The sequence below is a fragment of the Hipposideros armiger genome, unplaced genomic scaffold, assembly GCF_001890085.2.
Source record: "Hipposideros armiger isolate ML-2016 unplaced genomic scaffold, ASM189008v1 scaffold_17, whole genome shotgun sequence".
Lineage (NCBI taxonomy): Eukaryota > Metazoa > Chordata > Mammalia > Chiroptera > Hipposideridae > Hipposideros > Hipposideros armiger.
The window spans coordinates 5,554,939-5,572,231 of record NW_017731367.1 but is presented as its reverse complement, the minus strand read 5'-3'; the positions used below and the strand labels follow the sequence as shown (position 1 = coordinate 5,572,231).

General features: G+C 54.8%; 1 protein-coding gene across 2 annotated transcripts; it reads left to right on the top strand.

The window, feature by feature from the left end:
- The first annotated feature begins 1,210 nt into the window (after positions 1–1,210).
- On the top strand, positions 1,211–15,066 carry RAB17 (RAB17, member RAS oncogene family). Of its 2 annotated transcripts, none has more exons than XM_019628077.1 (6): positions 1,211–1,388; positions 4,813–4,972; positions 10,368–10,519; positions 11,548–11,673; positions 13,902–13,995; positions 14,236–15,066. In XM_019628077.1, the coding sequence occupies exons 2-6, from the start codon at positions 4,816–4,818 to the stop codon at positions 14,349–14,351; spliced, it is 645 nt and encodes a 214-aa protein (XP_019483622.1). In that variant the 5' UTR covers positions 1,211–1,388; positions 4,813–4,815; the 3' UTR covers positions 14,352–15,066. The 2 variants fall into 2 exon arrangements, with proteins under 2 accessions (XP_019483622.1, XP_019483616.1); XM_019628071.1 differs by having other exon boundaries at positions 1,211–1,458.
- Positions 15,067–17,293: the final 2,227 nt, after the last annotated feature.

Below are 17,293 nucleotides of genomic sequence, written 5' to 3'. Positions count from 1 at the left end.
CAAGGAGGAAGGAGCGCCCCTCTGACCCACAGATCGGCAGAGCGGGGTCACGGGGCACTTTGACTGGAAAGGTGTATGAACAGCCTGGGCCACATCAGGTGCCACCCCAAGGAGCGAGGGGACCATGGTCTGGGCAGAGTGTTTGCTGCAAGCCCTGATAACTGCCCCGAGACTCTCAGAGATGTTTATGTGATGATGGGTCAGCCTTTGGCCAAGGACCGCCCCCGACCCCCGGGAGGGAGATAGGTGGAAAGTTACAATGGCGCATTTGGGTGGAAAGGAACCATATACACAGTGGCAGATAATCCTGTCACTGTCAATATCCAGCTGAGAAGAAGAATCAGGTGGAGTGCTCACTGGGGGAGTGCTCAGGCCAGAGAAACCCCACGGACCCTCCCGGCTCCAAAATTCTGTAATTCTGCATTTCTTTCCAAAGGGGCATATGTGTATGCCAGAGGGGCAGTGAAGAGACCCACCCAGATTAGGGGCTGATCAGGGTAACCCTAAGACTGCAGAAGTGGTGAGCCCCAAGCCCCCTGAGTATCTAAGTTCCAGTCTCCACAATGTCCTTGGGCCTCTCAAGGTGGTGCTGGTGCGGGGGTCGTCAGGTTGGGAGGGGTCGTCCTGAGCTTGAGGCCCAGGGGTGGCTTCACTCTGCATCACCTGGGCAGGCTGTGCCCTCCCTGTGTGTGCATTGGCTCAGGCACTGGCGTAGGCAGCGCTGCGATGAGTCCCAAGATCCTGGCTATGATGGCTTCACAGCACAGAGGCACCAGTCAGGGTGGAGGGTGACAAAACTGGCAGAGGGCATTAGAGAAATACAACGCCCCATCCCTAGGTGGCATCCAGCCAGGACCCCAGACCAGCCTACCTGGCTGGCCTCCGGTTCCAGGTGCAGGGCCCCAAGAGAGCTGGCTCCCGGTGTCTGTGGAAGGAGTAAGTCCATTTGACTGAAATCCTTCCTCCTCTCCCAGGTTGCCTGTTTCGAGTGTGACAAAGGTCCTCACAGCTCTGAGGAAGGGGCAGGGAGATGTGCACGGAGACAGGGCCCTAACAGGACCGGGCAACTCGGCCGGTGTTGGGTGACAGAAACACCTGACAGGAGTCTGACTTCCGGCTGGGCGCCCAGGTGCTCCCGCAGCGCCTGCTCTGTGGTCCAGCCTCCTGCCCTGCCCCGGCCCCAGGTGACCACATGACCGGCAGACTTTGCCCTGGGAGCCTGGCAGCAGGAAGCGGCCTGACCTTGGGGCCGGCGGGACAGACTGCCGCTTCTACCTGTTTTCTGGGGGAGCACGGCTGCCACTCATTCAGGTGCTGCAGCCACTGCGCTGACCTGTTGAGGGAAGTTCACCTTGCCACGGGCCAGAAGGAGGGAGACCCGGAGACAGGTAGGGGCTCTGGAGGACCCGGTGATGATGGGCTGTCAGGCTCCCTGGAACTGACCGGGCCTGGGAACATGTGAGTCGTTGTTTCAACTTCTGTGCACTTGGCAGAGTGTCTGTGTCTGCGTGTGAGTCGTGTGTGAGTCTTGTGTATCCTATGCTTGTATCTGTGTCTGTGTGTGAGTGTGTGTGCCGCCACCGGCATCACCCAAAGGCCACAGGGAGGGGGAGGATCATAAGTCAGTGCCCTGCTTGGATCCTGAAGGCTTGGGAGGTCAGGTTTCCGGAAGGAGATCCCTGTTCAAACTCCAGTTACAGGACCTGCAGGTAAACAAACCACTGTTGGTGAGGGGGAGCCCTTCAGAGATTCCAGGCTCTGTTAGTCCAGGTCAGCTCCAGGGTGAATGGCCGCACAGTAACCTTGGTGTTCTTTACAACCCGGGGAGGGTGACAGACGCCAGGGAAGCCCTGACAATAGACTCAGCAAACCAGGCTCTTCCCTGGAATGCCCCCCCCCCCCTCATGAAAGACTAGTTAGGATTTGCAGTCCTTTCTTTTTCCTTTGGTGGACAGCAGACCCGGCTTGTAAGAAACGAAAATGTCCCAAGTCAAGATGCCAGAGAAAGCTCTATTAGTCCTTCCCACGAATATTGCATTCCTGAGAGCATCTTTGTGTTTAGAAAGACTTCAAAGAACCCCATCTTGATTAAAACCTAGAAGCGGGGTCAGGCCGCATATTTTCAATTTTCTCTCTGAACACAGGGCTCCAGCCTCTGATTATCGAGCCCTTACAATCTGTAATCGCACAAAAAGTTAATACATGAAAATGCTTCCTGCGTCTGATTAATTACAGAGAAAAAAGTTGAAACCAAGTAAAAATCCAGTAACAGGAAAATGGTTCAGCAAATTGGACTAGCTGTAGGAATGTGACACGGTTATTGAACAAACATATGCTGAATTCATGTATAACATATATAGCAATGTGGGAAACTGCCTTTGAGATATATATATTTAAAGGCAAGATACATAATTTTATGTTAAAACTGTGGGTTTGGGCTTTTTGTTTTAAAGATTTAAGAAAAAGTAGAAGAAAGTAGGCAAAATACCATTCCTGGTTACAATATATTAAGGATGTGGGATTATGAGTAATTCCATCATTTTCATATTGACAATGATGTGTTTATATTTATGGTAAAATAATATTTTTAAACAAAGAAATGTACCAAAGGAAGAAGACACTGGTATGTCATGCTATAGAAATAGTATATTCATTCATATTCCACCTGAATTTTGGTTAATTCAAACATGTTTGGGGCTAAAGATTTTCTTGACTCAAGAAGAATTTTATTAATCGCAAGGAAAAAATAGCACGGAAAACTTGAAGAAGTATCTTTAACACTTGAGACTGCATTGCTGTACTTGTAGGTGTGCTAGCACTGTCTATGGGAAATTACAGCACAAATCAATGGAACATAGGCTTCCAAGCAGGTGGCTTTAGTACTTCCAGCAACAGACACGGTATTGTCCTGGGGTAGCACAGAAGGCTCGGAAATTCCATTCTTGAAAGGGTTCTCTTTTTCCGGCTTTATTGAGATATAATTGACATATAACATTGTGTAAGTTTAAGGTATGTAATGTGTTGATCTGATACATTTATATGTGACAAAATGATAATTACCACCACAGCAACAGCTAACACCTGTGCGGCTGCAGCAACTTTTTACAGATTCCCCAGTTCACTGCTTGACAAGTTACTGGGTGTGACTGGTGTGCAAACCAAGTGGTGGAAACAGCACGTCTGTCCAGTAAAGGCTTCCTGCTAGGCCATTCCTGTGCGTGCTCAGGAGGTCTTTATTAGGCACCTACTGTATGCTCAGTGGATACAGTCCTCTAGCCCCCTGAGGTGAGGAGGGAGGTGACCGTTTACAGGACTGGCTGACCTGTGGTGGGCTTGGATATTTTTTTAGGGGAAGTTTTTCTTTCTGGAATCGGTTCAGATAATAAATGAAGACAAATGATAACATTGGACTGCCACCGTTTTGCAACCCCCAAGTGAAATGGTGCATCTAGCAATGGTCTTTTGTGACCGCCAACATTATTTGCCTTCTGAGGAAATGCTCACCACACTTGTGAATTGTTCTTGCTAAAAAATGGCCTGTATCTGATCCAATTTCTGTTCTGAACCACAAGCGATAGGAAATACGTCTGCAGGGACATAGTCAATGACAACCTAGGATGCAATCAGCGAAACCCAAACTGGAAACGACAAGATGCTCGGATTTCTTCAACAAACAATTTCAAAGAAAAAAAGAACGTGTGTGTGTGTGTGTGTGTGTGTGTGTGTGTGTGTACTGAGATTTGCACATGAAATAATAGGATGTCTGGGAATTGCTTCCAACTAACGTTTGGTGGTGGGGATTTGGGGCATGTGGGTGAAATGACTGACCACAGCTGGGTATTGTGGGCGTGGGTGATGGACGCATGAGGCCCCCAGTTCTCCATTTTCTCTATTGTGCTCTGCACCTGCAGTTTTCTGTACTGAATATGTATGCAGGGTTTGCCCAAAGTTATTTTGATCCAGAGCTATCTTTCTCCAGGGCATATCACTGTGGGTTCTGAGGCTCTAGATACCACGGGAAGGCTAGAAATAGAATTCTTTTTTTTTTTTTTTTAAAGATTTTTATTGGGGAATTGGGGGATGGGAACAGCACTGGGGAATTGGGGGAAGGGGAACAGACAAGTTGCTGTCTTTTTGTTCTTCAGTCTAGTTGTGGAGGATGTTGCTTCACTGGCCCAAGTTAGCACCATCATTGCGCTCTTCCCCGGCGAGGCAGATCAGTCGCCGGCTTCTGGATGGCCGCTCACTGTGGCTGCTGGCCGCTCACGCTGGCTGCTGGCTACACACGGTAGCCCATGGCAACCCACTGCCACAGGGGCTGCAGCCTACGCCATCGCCGGCAACTCAGGCAGCCCAACTCCAGGTTGAGCTGTTGTTCAGCATCTTAGCTGTGTTACTGGCCCTCATATGTGGGATCCGAACCGGGGCCCTCTTGCGTCCCAAGCCAGCTCTTAACCACCGCGCCACTTGGCTGGCCGGAAATAGAAATTCTTGAAACACCAACCTTTTTAGCAGAGTTTTTTCTTTTTTTTTGAAACACCAACTGTAATCCATAAACCAAAAACCGAGAGAGTACTTTACGTCCCAGGTGTTTCAGATGCTTTTTGGAATAAGTAAGATTTTTTAAAAAGAGAATTAGTGCAGTGAGGCGAATTAGCCAATACGGTACCCAGCTCGCCACTGTTGCTTTTCGGGACGTGCAGCTGTTCATTGTGCAATGACCCCTGCGGGCACGGACGCACCTCCCATACATAGCTCAGGGTATTTGGTGGCAGACATTCGCCCTCCTTCAGACGCTGTGTGTCTCTGCAGGGCATGGCGCAGGCGAACGGGGCCCCCCAGCCCGGGGCTGCCCCAAGCCAGCTCTGCGTGTTCAAGCTGGTCCTCCTGGGAAGTGGCTCTGTGGGCAAGTCCAGCCTGGCTCTGCGGTTCGTGAAAGATGACTTCAAGAGCATCCTGCCAACGGTGGGATGTAAGTGGCCGGAGAGGCAGGGTGGGAGTGGGGTGGGGAGGGGGCCCATGGGGCACTCGGTGGTGGTGCCAGCCGGGCAGGTAGAGAAGAGGTGTTTGTCGGGCTAACACATGGAATCCAGAGCTCAGCCAAGTCCACAGGTGAAGATTCAAGCTCGGGGTCTCTGGCCCCCCGACAGGGTTGTGTGGTGGAAGAGGGGGCCCGGAAGAAGCACCCCCAGGCCCTGCCGCTCGGTCACCTGGACAAGCTGGTCTCGGAGCTGCTCCGTTTCTTCCTGGACTCGGTTTACCAGCCTGCGGGCAGTAGGTAGGGGAGGCAGGGAGGGCAGACCTTCCAGCGGCTTTTCTTCAAGAGGCTGTTAACACTGCACGGCTCTCAGAGGTAAAGGTCCATGAAGCATCTGCTGGGCTGTCGCCTACTTCACATCCCACCTGGGGGCAAAAACTCCGTTTCCCACCTAAAATAGCAAGACCCAGCAAGTTCTTCATGCCACCCCATCCTGGGAGGCGGCCGGTGTGGTGGAAAGATACTTCACTCAGAATCAGAGCTTTGGTTTCAATTTTGAACTCTGCCATGATAAGCTGTCTGTTTTCCTGAGTTCGTTCATTCATTCATTCACTCATTCATTCATACACTCACTTAGTGAGTGTCTGTGGGGCTGGCCTGGTCCCAGGCCTGTGTTAGGCTGGAGGGTTCTAAAGGGAGCTAAATAGCTGCCCCTCCCCCAGCCCCAGGCCTAGCCCCTCCCTCCGAGGGGGAGAACCGGTTCCACCGTCAGCACTGTGCCTCTGGCCTGGGGCTGGGACTCTGAGCCTTTGTCCTCACTCTGTCCCTGGGACAGTGAGTAGGAGGGCATGGAGGCAGAGAACAGCCAGACTGGATCAGTGCAGTGGCTCCCTACCTCTAGCTGAGTTTAGGAATCCTTCGTTCAACCTGCAACCTACCCATGGGGCCAGCACTGATTTACTGAGCACCTACTATGTGCCAGCAATCGTGCTGTGTGTTGGGGACGTAGCAGTGAGGCCTTTGCTTTTAGGAGCCAAATCCCCTGTGGGAATGGGTTTCCACTTGTGTTCCAGGGTGTGCTTCACACGCCTCATACACCCTGTGATATTGCAACCTTCGGCGATGGATGTTGTAACTATTACATTACTATAAAATCAACCAATAAAATTGTTTATCTATTCTGTTTATTAGTACTATATTACCATACTAATTATGTGCTATTATAATAACACAATTATATGTTATTATAGTGTCATAAAGTGGATATCTGCACTTCTCAGAGGAGGAAATGGAATATCATTCCTTTATGGAAAGTGGTTTGTGTTGCACACGATCCCTTTGAAGGCAGACACTTCCGTCTTCTTCACGCTTGGTGTTCCTCCTGTTTACGGAGTGTGAGCAGAGGGGAAAGCCATGGGGCCACGAGGATGCTCACCTCCTGGGGGGGGGGGCGTAGCTGGGAAATGAGGAATCCTGCCTGACCTGCAGGAGCGCTTAGTAAGTACAAGCTGAATGAATGGACACAGGTAGCGGCTTTCGCTCGCGTCTCCACGTTTTCATCTGTGAAGTTGGATGTAAGTGCCGTCCTAGGGTGGGCTCTCCATGAAGGTTGGCTGCAGGATGTCTGAAGTCGTGGACTGCCATGTCACGACTTAAGGGCGCCACCCTTCCGAGCTGCCCCCTTGCCTCAGACACCCACCCCACACCCCTGAGAGCAGGTGGGACCAGGGCCTGGCAGGTCCACGCTGGTTCTGCCTTCAGGGCAGGCCTGCTTTAAGGTACCCCAGTCTTCAGGAAGATCGGGGGTCCCTGGGCCCCCTCCAGAGGGTCTAAACCTGTGGGTGACCGTGTGGGGTGGCCCCGCACTAGAGGATTACTGGGCATGGCCCTCTAGAACAGTGCACGGCAGAGCAGTGTACCTGCTGTCCCCACTCATCCTGCGGAAACAGGAGCGGGAGCTGAAATTGTGACAGACAGACCTGAAGCTGGGTCAGAGTGGGGATCCCAAGTGAGTGTACCCCACCCACCCCCCATGCTGGGGGGAGACAGGAACTCCTGGCCACCCTCAGTCCCCAGAAGGCTTCCAGCTGCAGGAGAGGGCCTGGCAGGGGAGGTGGGCAGCTGCCTCTCTCTGGAATCCTCACTGGCCACAGCAGGGCAACTCTGGTTGCCCTGTACTGCATTTTCTTGGTGACACCTCTAGGAAAGATGGTGACATACAGTGCTTGTGTGTATATTTGCTGGTGGAAGCCAAGATGAATCCCAAACCAGCTGGGCCTTGCACGGGCACGGAAAGCACCAAACACGTTTCACTTTGCCACCAGCTCACTTCCCTTCTAAACAGAGAAACTTGCTGAAGCCACAGTGCCTCCAAGAAGTTACCCATTTCACCTTCCCTCCAACCAGGAGTCAATCAGCTTATAATTTTTACAAAAAAAGGTGAATGCTACAAAGAGTCCTTAAAGGAACATCATCAGCTGTTTAAATTAAAAGGTAGAAAAGCAAAACCCACTTTTATTTTGTAACCATTTGTTGGTGACACTTTTTCATTTGGGGCAATAAAATGCCAGTTGGCAAGCAGTCCCCAGGTAACTCTTATACCGTCCTGTGCCCAGTCGGAGCCTGTTCCGCTCACCAGGTCGGGGGTGTTCCTGCTCCCAGAAGCCCCCAGAGACAGAGACCGAGCTGAGCTCTAGAAGTTCAGAGGCCGAGGGGCAGGGCCGGGAGTGACCCCTGTCGCTGGGACACCTGTGTTGAGGTCTGTGGTGAAACCAGAGGAGGCCGGAGACCCGATTCGTGCTGTGACAGGAGCCGCATATAGAACACAGTGCCGGTGGCCCCAGTTCAGACCACAGTCCCATAAAAATATGCAAATGTGTTATCGCCACCAGCGTATTCTAGACATGGGAGAAAGTCCTGCTCTTGGCCTGATCCCAGCCCCACAGCCCACCAATATCATTTCAGGCAAAACCATTTCTTGGAAGTCAATTTTGAAATCACATTTTGGTTTTAGCTGTGAAGACGTGGAAAATGTGGTTAGTGGGTTTCCGAACAAGGAAGATAATAAACGTGGCTCTTTTGTGGGCGGGAGCCCAGGAGACCAGGCCGGGGTGGGAGGCTGCCTCGATGCCCGCTCAGGGCCCAGCCGAGGGCCTTGTGTCTTCTGCAGATGACAAAGTTCTGCCTTCTGTAAACACCCAAGCAGCCTCTCGTGCCTCCTCGTTGCTGGACTGGAAACCCCGCACTTCTTGGATGTTTGTCAGGACTCTCGTATGGTGATTACACAGGACCCCTGGTCATCATTTTCAAATGAAAAAAGAAAATGCCAGAAGCTAGAGCTAGGGCTGCTCGTCGGAGGAGGCAAACCTGACTTCCATGCCCATGCGTGACCTGGCAGTGACAACTTTTAAGATGTAACAAAATCAAATGCAGAAATGTGATTTGACGTGATAGAAAACAGACAAAGGGTGTGGAGAAAAGGCTGATGTACCCAGACAGTCGGCAGAGCAGCGGGCAGGCAGACAGACGGAGGGAGCTCCCCGTGCCAGACGACACAAGTCCGTCCGCTTTTTTCTCGTGGGTTTCACGGCCTCCCTGGGAAGAGGGCACTGTTGTCTCATGTCAGAGGAGGAAACCGAGGCTTAGAAGGTATGAGCCAGCTGACCAAGTCCGTGGGCTGGTAGACCTCCCTCCGAGGCCCATGCATGACCTTCACCCTCATGTTGCCATCAGTTCAGTGGGACACCTGCTGTGTTAAGTGCCGCGTTCACTCCTGACCAGGAGCCTGTACCAGCCGGGAGCCATTAGTCCTACTGTTGAGATAGAGCTTGCAGCTTTGTTTGACCCAGAGTCAGTCTGGTTGGGCCCCCAGGACAAACGCCACCGACGAGGTGCCTTCAGCAACAGAGATGGATTCTCATAGCTCTGAGGCTGGGGTCGAGGTGCTGGCAGGGTAGGTGTCATTCTGAGGCCTCTTCTCGTGGCTTTAGGTGGCTGTCACCTCGCTGTGTCCTCACATGGCCTTGTCTTTGTGCTTGCATGGAGGGAGGGTGGGGAAACGGGGCTCTCCATGCCTCTTCTCACAGGGCACTAACCCCACCATGGGGGCCCCGCCCTCAGGACCTCATCTAACCCTCATCACCCCTGAAGACCCTCCCCCGCGATACCATCGCACCGGGCCTTAGGACTTCAAATGATGAATTTGGGGAGACACATTCAGTCCATCACACGGAGGAAGTTTATCCGACTTCAAGTTCATGGGCAAGCAGGAAAATGTGGGACGCACAGGCAGAGGACCGCGTGGTGGCTTCTGTTTAGCAGCCCCCCCAAACTAGAGTGTTGTGAGAGAGAATCGTGATCTTCCCCGCTCTGTGCTAAAGACCTCAGTCCAGCCTTTTCCCTTCGCCTCTGCCTGCTGTGGGTTGAATTGTGGCCCCCAAAAGACATATCCATGTTCTAACCCCAGTGCCTGTCAGTGTGGTCTTATTTGGGAAAAGGGTCTTTGCAGATGTAATGGGTGTTGAGATGAGATTGCCCTGGATTTCAGGTGGGTCCCGAATCCCATGACTATTCCTTATTGGCACAGAGGAGAGCACAGAGGGAAGGGCGTGTGAGCGTGGAGGCAGAGATGGGAGGGATGTGTCCACAGCCCAGGAACCCCGGCAGGTGCTGGCGACCCTGGACAGAGGTCGGGGGGATTCTCTCTCAGAGCTTCCGGAGGGAACCAGCCCGACACCCTGATTTTGGACCTCTGGCTTTCAGAAAGGATAAATTTCTTTTGTTTTAAGCTACGCAGTTTGTGGCGCTTTCTTATGGCAGCCCCAGGAGACTAACACGCTGGCCTTGCAGAGAAAGTTTTAATTTCAAACACGTGGCTTCATTTGCCAGACTCTCCCAACAGGCTCCAAAGCTCACGCGGAGTCTGGTTCGGGCAGCGGCCTTGACTGGAGGCCCCGACCTGCCAGCTCCTCCGGGCCCTGGAAGCCGGGCCTCTCCAGCCCCTCCCTGCCCCTCGTCTAGCTCTGCCTATGACACACCCCACACACTATGGGGGCAGAACATCTGGGTGCTTCTAAACAACTATTTTTAAATCACAGCACTTTGGAAAGCAGAGCTCGGGTCCTTGAGTTAGAGCCCTGAGAATTTATCTTCCCACCCAAAGCCTCTGTGGCACCTCCAAAGGGGCAGCAACGATTCCTGTAACACTTTGCTTTGTATGGAAACCACCACCTTCCAGAAGGGGCGTTTGCTCAGTCTTCCCACTGAGGGTGGCAGGAAGCACGTTCCCCTGACCGGGTGGCTGAGCCCAGGGCTGGCGCTGGCCCAGCCTGAGTAATGGAGGAAGACCTCATCCTCTAGATAAAGCTCCCCCTGGGCCTGTCTGTTTCAGGTGCGTTCTTCACAAAGGTGGTGGAGATGGGGACTGCATCTCTGAAGTTTGAAATCTGGGACACGGCTGGCCAGGAGAAGTACCACAGCGTCTGCCACCTCTACTTCAGGGGCGCCAACGCTGCGCTCTTGGTGTACGACATCACCAGCAAGGTAAGGCTCACCTGGGGCCTGTCCCCACCCTCCTTTGCAAAGTACCTGCCTTCTGTTCTCCCAGGCACAGTGTTGCTGCCTTCTGAAGGCACGTGTGACTGGTCTGTCCATAGTAAAGTCATGGTGACCCATGGGGACACTTCAGTGAAAGCTGGTCACCTCCTCCAGGAACCCTCCCTGACAACCCCTCCCCTCCTCCTCCTGCATGGTGGGTTTTGTGCCCCCCTGATCCTCCCAGAACCCCCCTCACAGAAACAGGACACAGCCCAGATGCCCATCAAGTGCATAGTGTCATCTGGGCAGAGGTTAAATACGAGTGAGCAGACACTTAGAGCAGAAGGGGAGGGCGGGGTTCTGTGGAAGTTGATGGGAGGGGCACAAAACCCAGCCCTGGGGCAGGGGGTTTCCTGCAGGCAGGCTCTACTGAGTCCTGGGGGGGAAAGCAGGGATTAGCCTGGCTGGAGGAGTGGGCAGGGGTGGGGCCGGGCAGGGCGGGGAGGTGGCTGTGGGCAGGGAAGCAGGAAGGGAGGAGGGCATTGCGGGCTAGAGAGCAGTGAGTGGGAGCGGGGAGGGCTGGCCCTGCCACACTGAAAGCAGCCCAGCGGGGTCAGCTTTGCTGCAGGGACGGTGAGGGGCCACATGGGGCTCAGGGCGGGAGCCCCACTGTCTGATCTGCTGGGTACTGCAGTTAGGATCTGGGTTTGGGGTGACAGCCACACCCCCAAAGTCTCCCGCACAGAGAGGCCCTTGAGGGCGTCCAGGAGAGGGGGCTGCAGGAGCTGGAGGTGTGACTGGAACTCCAGCCTCTCGCCTCCCAGACCCTGTTGGTGGGGGAGGAGCTGCCCTGTGGCCCAGACCCTTCAAGGGACAGAGCAGCCCTGGGGGTGGGGGGCCCTCTGTCACATGGCCAATAGGGTCTTGTGCCACTTCACGTAATGTGGCCATTGGCACCTGCTCTTTCTTTTTGGGGCTAGCTGATGAAGACCGCCCGTAAGCTTTATCTGAGGTTCTTTTTTTTTCACTTTTAGGATTCCTTCGGCAAGGCTCAGCAGTGGCTGAAGGACCTGGAGAAGGAGTTCTCCCCTGGAGAAGTTGTGGTGATGCTGGTCGGCAACAAGACGGACCTCGGGCAGGAGCGGGAGGTCACCTTCGAGGTAGGACCGGGGACGGGTCATTGTGTCCCCAGGAGGAAAGGGGAGCAACCCTGAGACATACATGCCCACGCTCATGCACACCCACCCCACCCTCATATATGCACGCACACATCCACACACTCACACACCACACACCACACACCACACGCACACACACACACACCACACACACACATTCACACTCGCATACCCATACTCTGTATTTTCGTTCTCTTTTGGGCAAAGGTTTCTTGTCTTTCCTGAAAAGGTCAGGCCTAGAGACAGCCACTCCCAGGCGTGGGGAAGGGGTGAGCACCCCCAGGCCAGCCGTCCCGAGAGCTGGCAGAGCCTCCCGCCCGTGTCACGCAGGGAATGGGGTCCTCACCAGGTTCCCCTGGGTCACGAGAAAGCCACAACCCTCCCCACCTCCATCCTACTCTGAGTAATTTGGGTTTGCAGATCTTTTTCCTTGTTCAGTACATTACTGGAGAAGGGGCAAATGAATAAATCCAAATTTCTCTGCTAGGAACTGAGCAAGGATAGAAAATAAAAAACGCTGTGGTTCTTCTGTAAAAGGACCCACGGGGGTGGGGGGTGGGGAGTAAGTGCCGCAGGGAGGAGTGTGTAAGGTGCTATGAGAGCCAGAGCGGGAGCAGGGGTTCTAGTGGGATGTGTGCATGTGTGGGGAGGTGTGTGTGTCTGTGTGTGTGTGTGTCTGTGTGTGTGTAGGAAGAGTGTGTGCGGGTGGATTTTAGCAAAGCCTTTGGGAGGAGTGCGGCAGGCAGAGGGAGAGGAGGGTGCAGGGGTGCAGGGCTGCAGGACGGGCTCCCTGAGGACGGGGAAGGGCGGGAGCCTGCCTGGAGGAGGAGGCCACGCTGAGAAGGTGGATGGGCTCAGAGGCAGAGGTCCTTGTGTGTGGCCTGGGGGACTGGGGCCCTTATTCTGGAGGCATCAGTGAGTCAGTCTCGGGAGGGTTTTGAGTCCCTGGGGTGGGGACTGATGGGGGGTCTACAAAGAGTGTTCGGAGGCCAGTTAAGGATGAGCTGGGGCCTGGGCTGTAGACCCCACAGATCCCCTGGCCCCAGGCCACCGCCTTGGCCTCTTCTTCATCCTGAGTCCCCACTAAGCATGGCTGGGCCCCGGTGGTCAGGGGACAGCGTGCCGCAGACACTGGCATCTGGCTCTGGGGAGCCCGCGGGCGCCTGGGTTGCGACGGAGGCAAGCTGACCTGCAGCCAGTGCATGTTTTAAGTGAATTGTTTGGCTTTACATTGAAAAGATAATTTCAGAATTACGAAAGCTATTGCAAAAATAGTACAGAAATTTCCACGGTACCCTTCTCCCAGCTTTCCCAAACTGGTATCTTATGTAACCACAGGACAACAACCAGGTCAGGAGATGGACATGCAGGCGACACCAGTAGCTGCCTTACAGACCGTGTGCACGTGTCACCAGATTCCCACCAATGCCCTTTCCCTACTCCCAGGAAGGTCTGCTCCCAGATTTGGTTGTTGAGCGAGCACCTTCAAGCTAGCGCCTTCCTTCCACGCCCTTTGCACCTGCCCGCCATCCTCTGAGCTCTTGCTTACTTTCTGGCTCCCCAAGTTGTTCCAGGCAAGACCTCAAGGAATGACAGGGAGGCTTCGGGGAGGGGTCTGCCTGGGGGGGCTCACAGCCCTCCTTCACCTGACTCGGGCCCGCTGCTGGCCTCCTGTGAGTGTCCCTCCCCTCTGGGCCACACGCTGCAGCCCTGGTGCCGTCCATCTCGCCCATGCAGGCCTGACCCGTGTTGGAGACTGAGGAGGGAACCCCAGAGGAAGGGCTTGGGGGTTCCCACCGGGGGCCTCTCCCCACTGTCCTTCCATACTTCCTCCCGTCTTGCTTGGTTTTTTTGCCCGAGTCTCAGAGCCAAAGGTGCCAGGGAGCCGTGGGGGCAGGGGAGCCGTGTCAAGGATAGGGCCTTTGACTCTGCTCTCTAGCGGGCACTTGTGCCCCTTGGTCCAGGAACACCAAGAAACTGCACTCAGATAAAAAGAGGTATAGGAGTTAGTTCTCCACAGGCTGCAACTGGTCAATTAGCTCTCAAAAAAGCTGGAAACAAAACAAAACAAAAAAACCCAAAACCAAATGGTAACACTAGCCCCGTGTGGCTATTGAATTTGAAAAAAATTCAAGTTCAAACGCAAACTAAACGCTCTCAGGCAACTCTTCTTGTATGTAATGTGGAGTGTTCATGGCTGTTTCCCTCAGGATGGGAAGGAGTTTGCAGAGAGCCATAACTTGCTGTTCATGGAAACCTCGGCCAAACTGAACCACCAGGTGACTGAAGCCTTCGGTGCCATTGGTGAGTGAGTGACAGCCCCGCAGGGGAGTCGGGGGTGGGGGTCGTCACTGTCTCTGCTTTACTGGGTCTTCTTTTCTGGAGTCCTGGAACCCCACAGGACGTCTCTAGGAGAGCCAGGGCCCCTGCTTCATGACTCTGGGTAAATGACCGGGAGAGATGGGGTCCCAGGGCTGCCCTGGGCAGGGCGTGCTGGGCTGGGGGACACCCACCCCAACAACGGTCCTCCTGCTGTGTTCACAGCCCGAGAGCTGCTGCAGAGGGAGGAGAGGAAGGAGAACCAGCCGCCACCACGCGGAGATGCACGGCTGGCCCTGGGCCAGCGGCTCGCAGGGCGGGCTAACTGCTGTGCCCGCTAGAAGCAGCCACTCCCAGAGGGGCCGAGGGGAGGACGCCCCCAGGCCCAGCCCGGCTGGTCCTCAGGGTGAGCCACTGCCAGCTCTGTGTTGACAGTGGCACTTGGTTCTGACTCACCGTTGATGCTGGCTAGCGCCTGAGCCCTAGAGGTGCCCAGAAGCTGGCATCCTTCAGAATAGCTACATCCCAAAGCTGTCGAGTGTCACTCAGGACAAGATTGGTGTCAAATGGCTCCCAGAGGGTGTAGGCCCCGCCTCCCGACACCCAGACACAGACAGACTGCATCCCCAGTGCCCAGGCCAGGCGTGCGTGCTCCTGCCTGTCTTGTCCCCTTTGCTGCCTCCAGACACACAGGGGTGAAATGGGTCAGAGGGGAAATGGGGATCCAGGAAACCCAGGGACCGGATCACTGTGGTGGGTGGACGGTCACCTTGCACCTGGTGCTGGGCAGGGCTCCGCCTGCTCCTGGGAGTGGGGAGAGGAGGAAGCAGGCCCAGGTGGACGTGGTGGTACCAGGAGGAGACGGGGCTGGGTCCTTCCTCACTGGATCTCAGTGGAGTTGCCCCAGGGCAGGGGGTGTCTGCCAGCGGGCTGCAGGGGGCTGTGTCCTGGCTGTGAACTTGACGATGCCACGCTCATGCCCAGTGCATGTGAGGACTCAGCCTTTTCGCCGGAGGTGTAAGTTGTACCACTTCTGTGTTTTTCTCCAAAAATTAAACGGCTTTCTATAACTTGGTGTTTGGTGAGTTTGCAAGGTGGGGGTTTGGTATCACATACATTCTAGGGGGGCTCATAAATAAGGCGGGCCCGTGTGGAGGGCTGTTACTCAGGTGAGCAGGGACATCTCTCCGATGGTGACACATCACGCAGCCACCTCCCCACTGCCTTTACAGAGAGGCCAGGCGGTCGCTCTGGGGGGTGGGCCCAGGGGCAGGGTGAGGTGTGCTGCTTTTGGGGGGTTCGATGTTGGTTTCCATCCTTTCCTCTGGGACAATGACCAGCAGGTCTGAAATGTCAAGTAAAACACTGTCACCTCCTGAAAAGGGCGGCTTCGCTATCCGGACGGTAAGGGGACAGAGGGACACACGGAAAGCTCCCTTCCTGCTGACCCTGAACTGCATGGCATCCGCATGGCACACGCATTTCCGGGGCTCGTCCGATCTGCTCTCTGCTCTCGTCCACCCTGCCTGGGTACCTGGTCCCAGCCCCCAGGCCTGGGCCTTCAGCTGGGGCTCCGCCGGTGAGGGGCCCTGCAGGGGTGTGACCAGGACACGGAGGCCTGGCAGTGGCTCGGGTCTGTGTCTGTGAGGTCACCTCTGCGTGGCTGTGTCCCTGCCAGGGGTCACGGCTCCCCTGCAGGAGGCCTCCCTCGCAGGTTCTGCATGGTTGTCCTCACGCGTCAGGCCTGGGAGGCCCTGCGTCTCCCTGCAGCCATCGCACCTCCGCAGGGGCTATCCTGATGGGGGGGAGTTGGGCCCCCGGCAGATCCAGCTTGTTCTGGGGAGATGGAAACCGCCCAGGTGTCCCATGAGTCCTACTTTCCTGGTGCTTATTCTAAAAGACACTTCTTTTGTGACCTTTCTAGAAAAAAGCAGAGCAGACTTCACAAGGCCCCTTCTAGTCATGACCTTTGAGAAAAGCTAGGGGATAGGTAGAGAAAATAATAGCTTCCAAGTGGGCCTGCCACCTTGGTTTTCACTCACACTGTGTTTCTCACAGTTTCATAGGGAAACCTGACAACTTTACTGCAGTTTCTGACTGAGGTAGAGTTGGATGGTCTTCCATATTATTTCCTCATAGATGGAGCACGTGGGGTGTGAGTCCCCGGTGGGCCAGGCTGTGTCCCCAAACTCTCTGCTCCCCCCAGGGGTTACAGAGGGCTGGGGACCCCCAGGCATCACCAACCAGGCGGGACTCCCCTTGGAGGCGGTGAGATGCTGAGGTTGCCCCTGGCCACTAGATGGCGCTCCACCATCGCTCAATTAAGGCAAAGCCAGCTGCTCCCAGGTCCTGCGTCTTCTAAACACAAGGCTTTCGGAGGAGTTTCTAATGAGTTGATTGATGGAGTAGGAAGTGTGGAAAAAAGGATCACATTTGTAGGATGCTCGTATATCTATGCCTACTTCCCTCCCGTCTTGTCAAGCTAGTATCACTGTGCTATAATTTATTATTAAAACATATCCTTGGACTCATTTCCACAAGGCACATGGCTCCCCGAGATTGGATGGGGTGCATTGGGGTCCTGGAGCCTGGGTTCTCCATTACCTGGGATGTGATTGCCTTTTCCCTCTTCTCCTCCCCCGCGAGGCAGGTGGGGCTCAACCCCGCATTGGGACCACCTGGGAGCCTCTGCAAGCAGCACCCGTCGCCCAGCTGAGGCTCTGGTTAAATGGGTCTGCGGGCAGCTTTGAGTCCTCCCAGGTGAACCTACCACTCAAAGGTGAGCAACTGCGTGAGGGCAGAGGCTCTGTCTGTCCTTCCTTCTGGAGGGGGGGTGCCTGATGCCCAGTACAGTATCAGACACACACCAGACACTCAACAAATGTGTGTCCAACAGGATGACAGAAACTGTCCCCTCCCCCCCCCCCGACCCCCTGCCGGGAGATCTAAAGAAAAGGCAGGCTTTCCTAGAAACAGCCACCACCATAGCACACGGACGTTTATGGAAGGCTCTCGTGTCAGCGCTCACGCATCTTATCTCAGCCCCGCCCCGGAAGTGGGATGGTGGTGGGGGCAGTGGGTGAGGCGGTGGGGCTGGCAGGCACCTTGGCAGAAGTGCTTTGGGATAAACAGCCCCAGGGCTGCACTGGGGCCTGAAGAGGCCAGTCTGGGAGCTCACGGTCCTGCACGCAGCCTGGGAAGACGCTTAGCTTTAGTGTGGCCCTGGCCTTCTCAGAGCTGTGTGTGTGTGTTCCGTGCACCCAGTGGAGGCAGGAGGCATGGA

Coding starts and splice junctions, on each gene's coding strand:
- RAB17 (XM_019628077.1), top strand. CDS start 4,816: ATGGCGCAGGCGAACGGGGCCCCCCAGCCCGGGGCTGCCCCAAGCCAG. Junction 4,973..10,367: donor CATCCTGCCAACGGTGGGAT/GTAAGTGGCCGG, acceptor TGTCTGTTTCAG/GTGCGTTCTTCACAAAGGTG. Junction 13,996..14,235: donor TGAAGCCTTCGGTGCCATTG/GTGAGTGAGTGA, acceptor CTGTGTTCACAG/CCCGAGAGCTGCTGCAGAGG.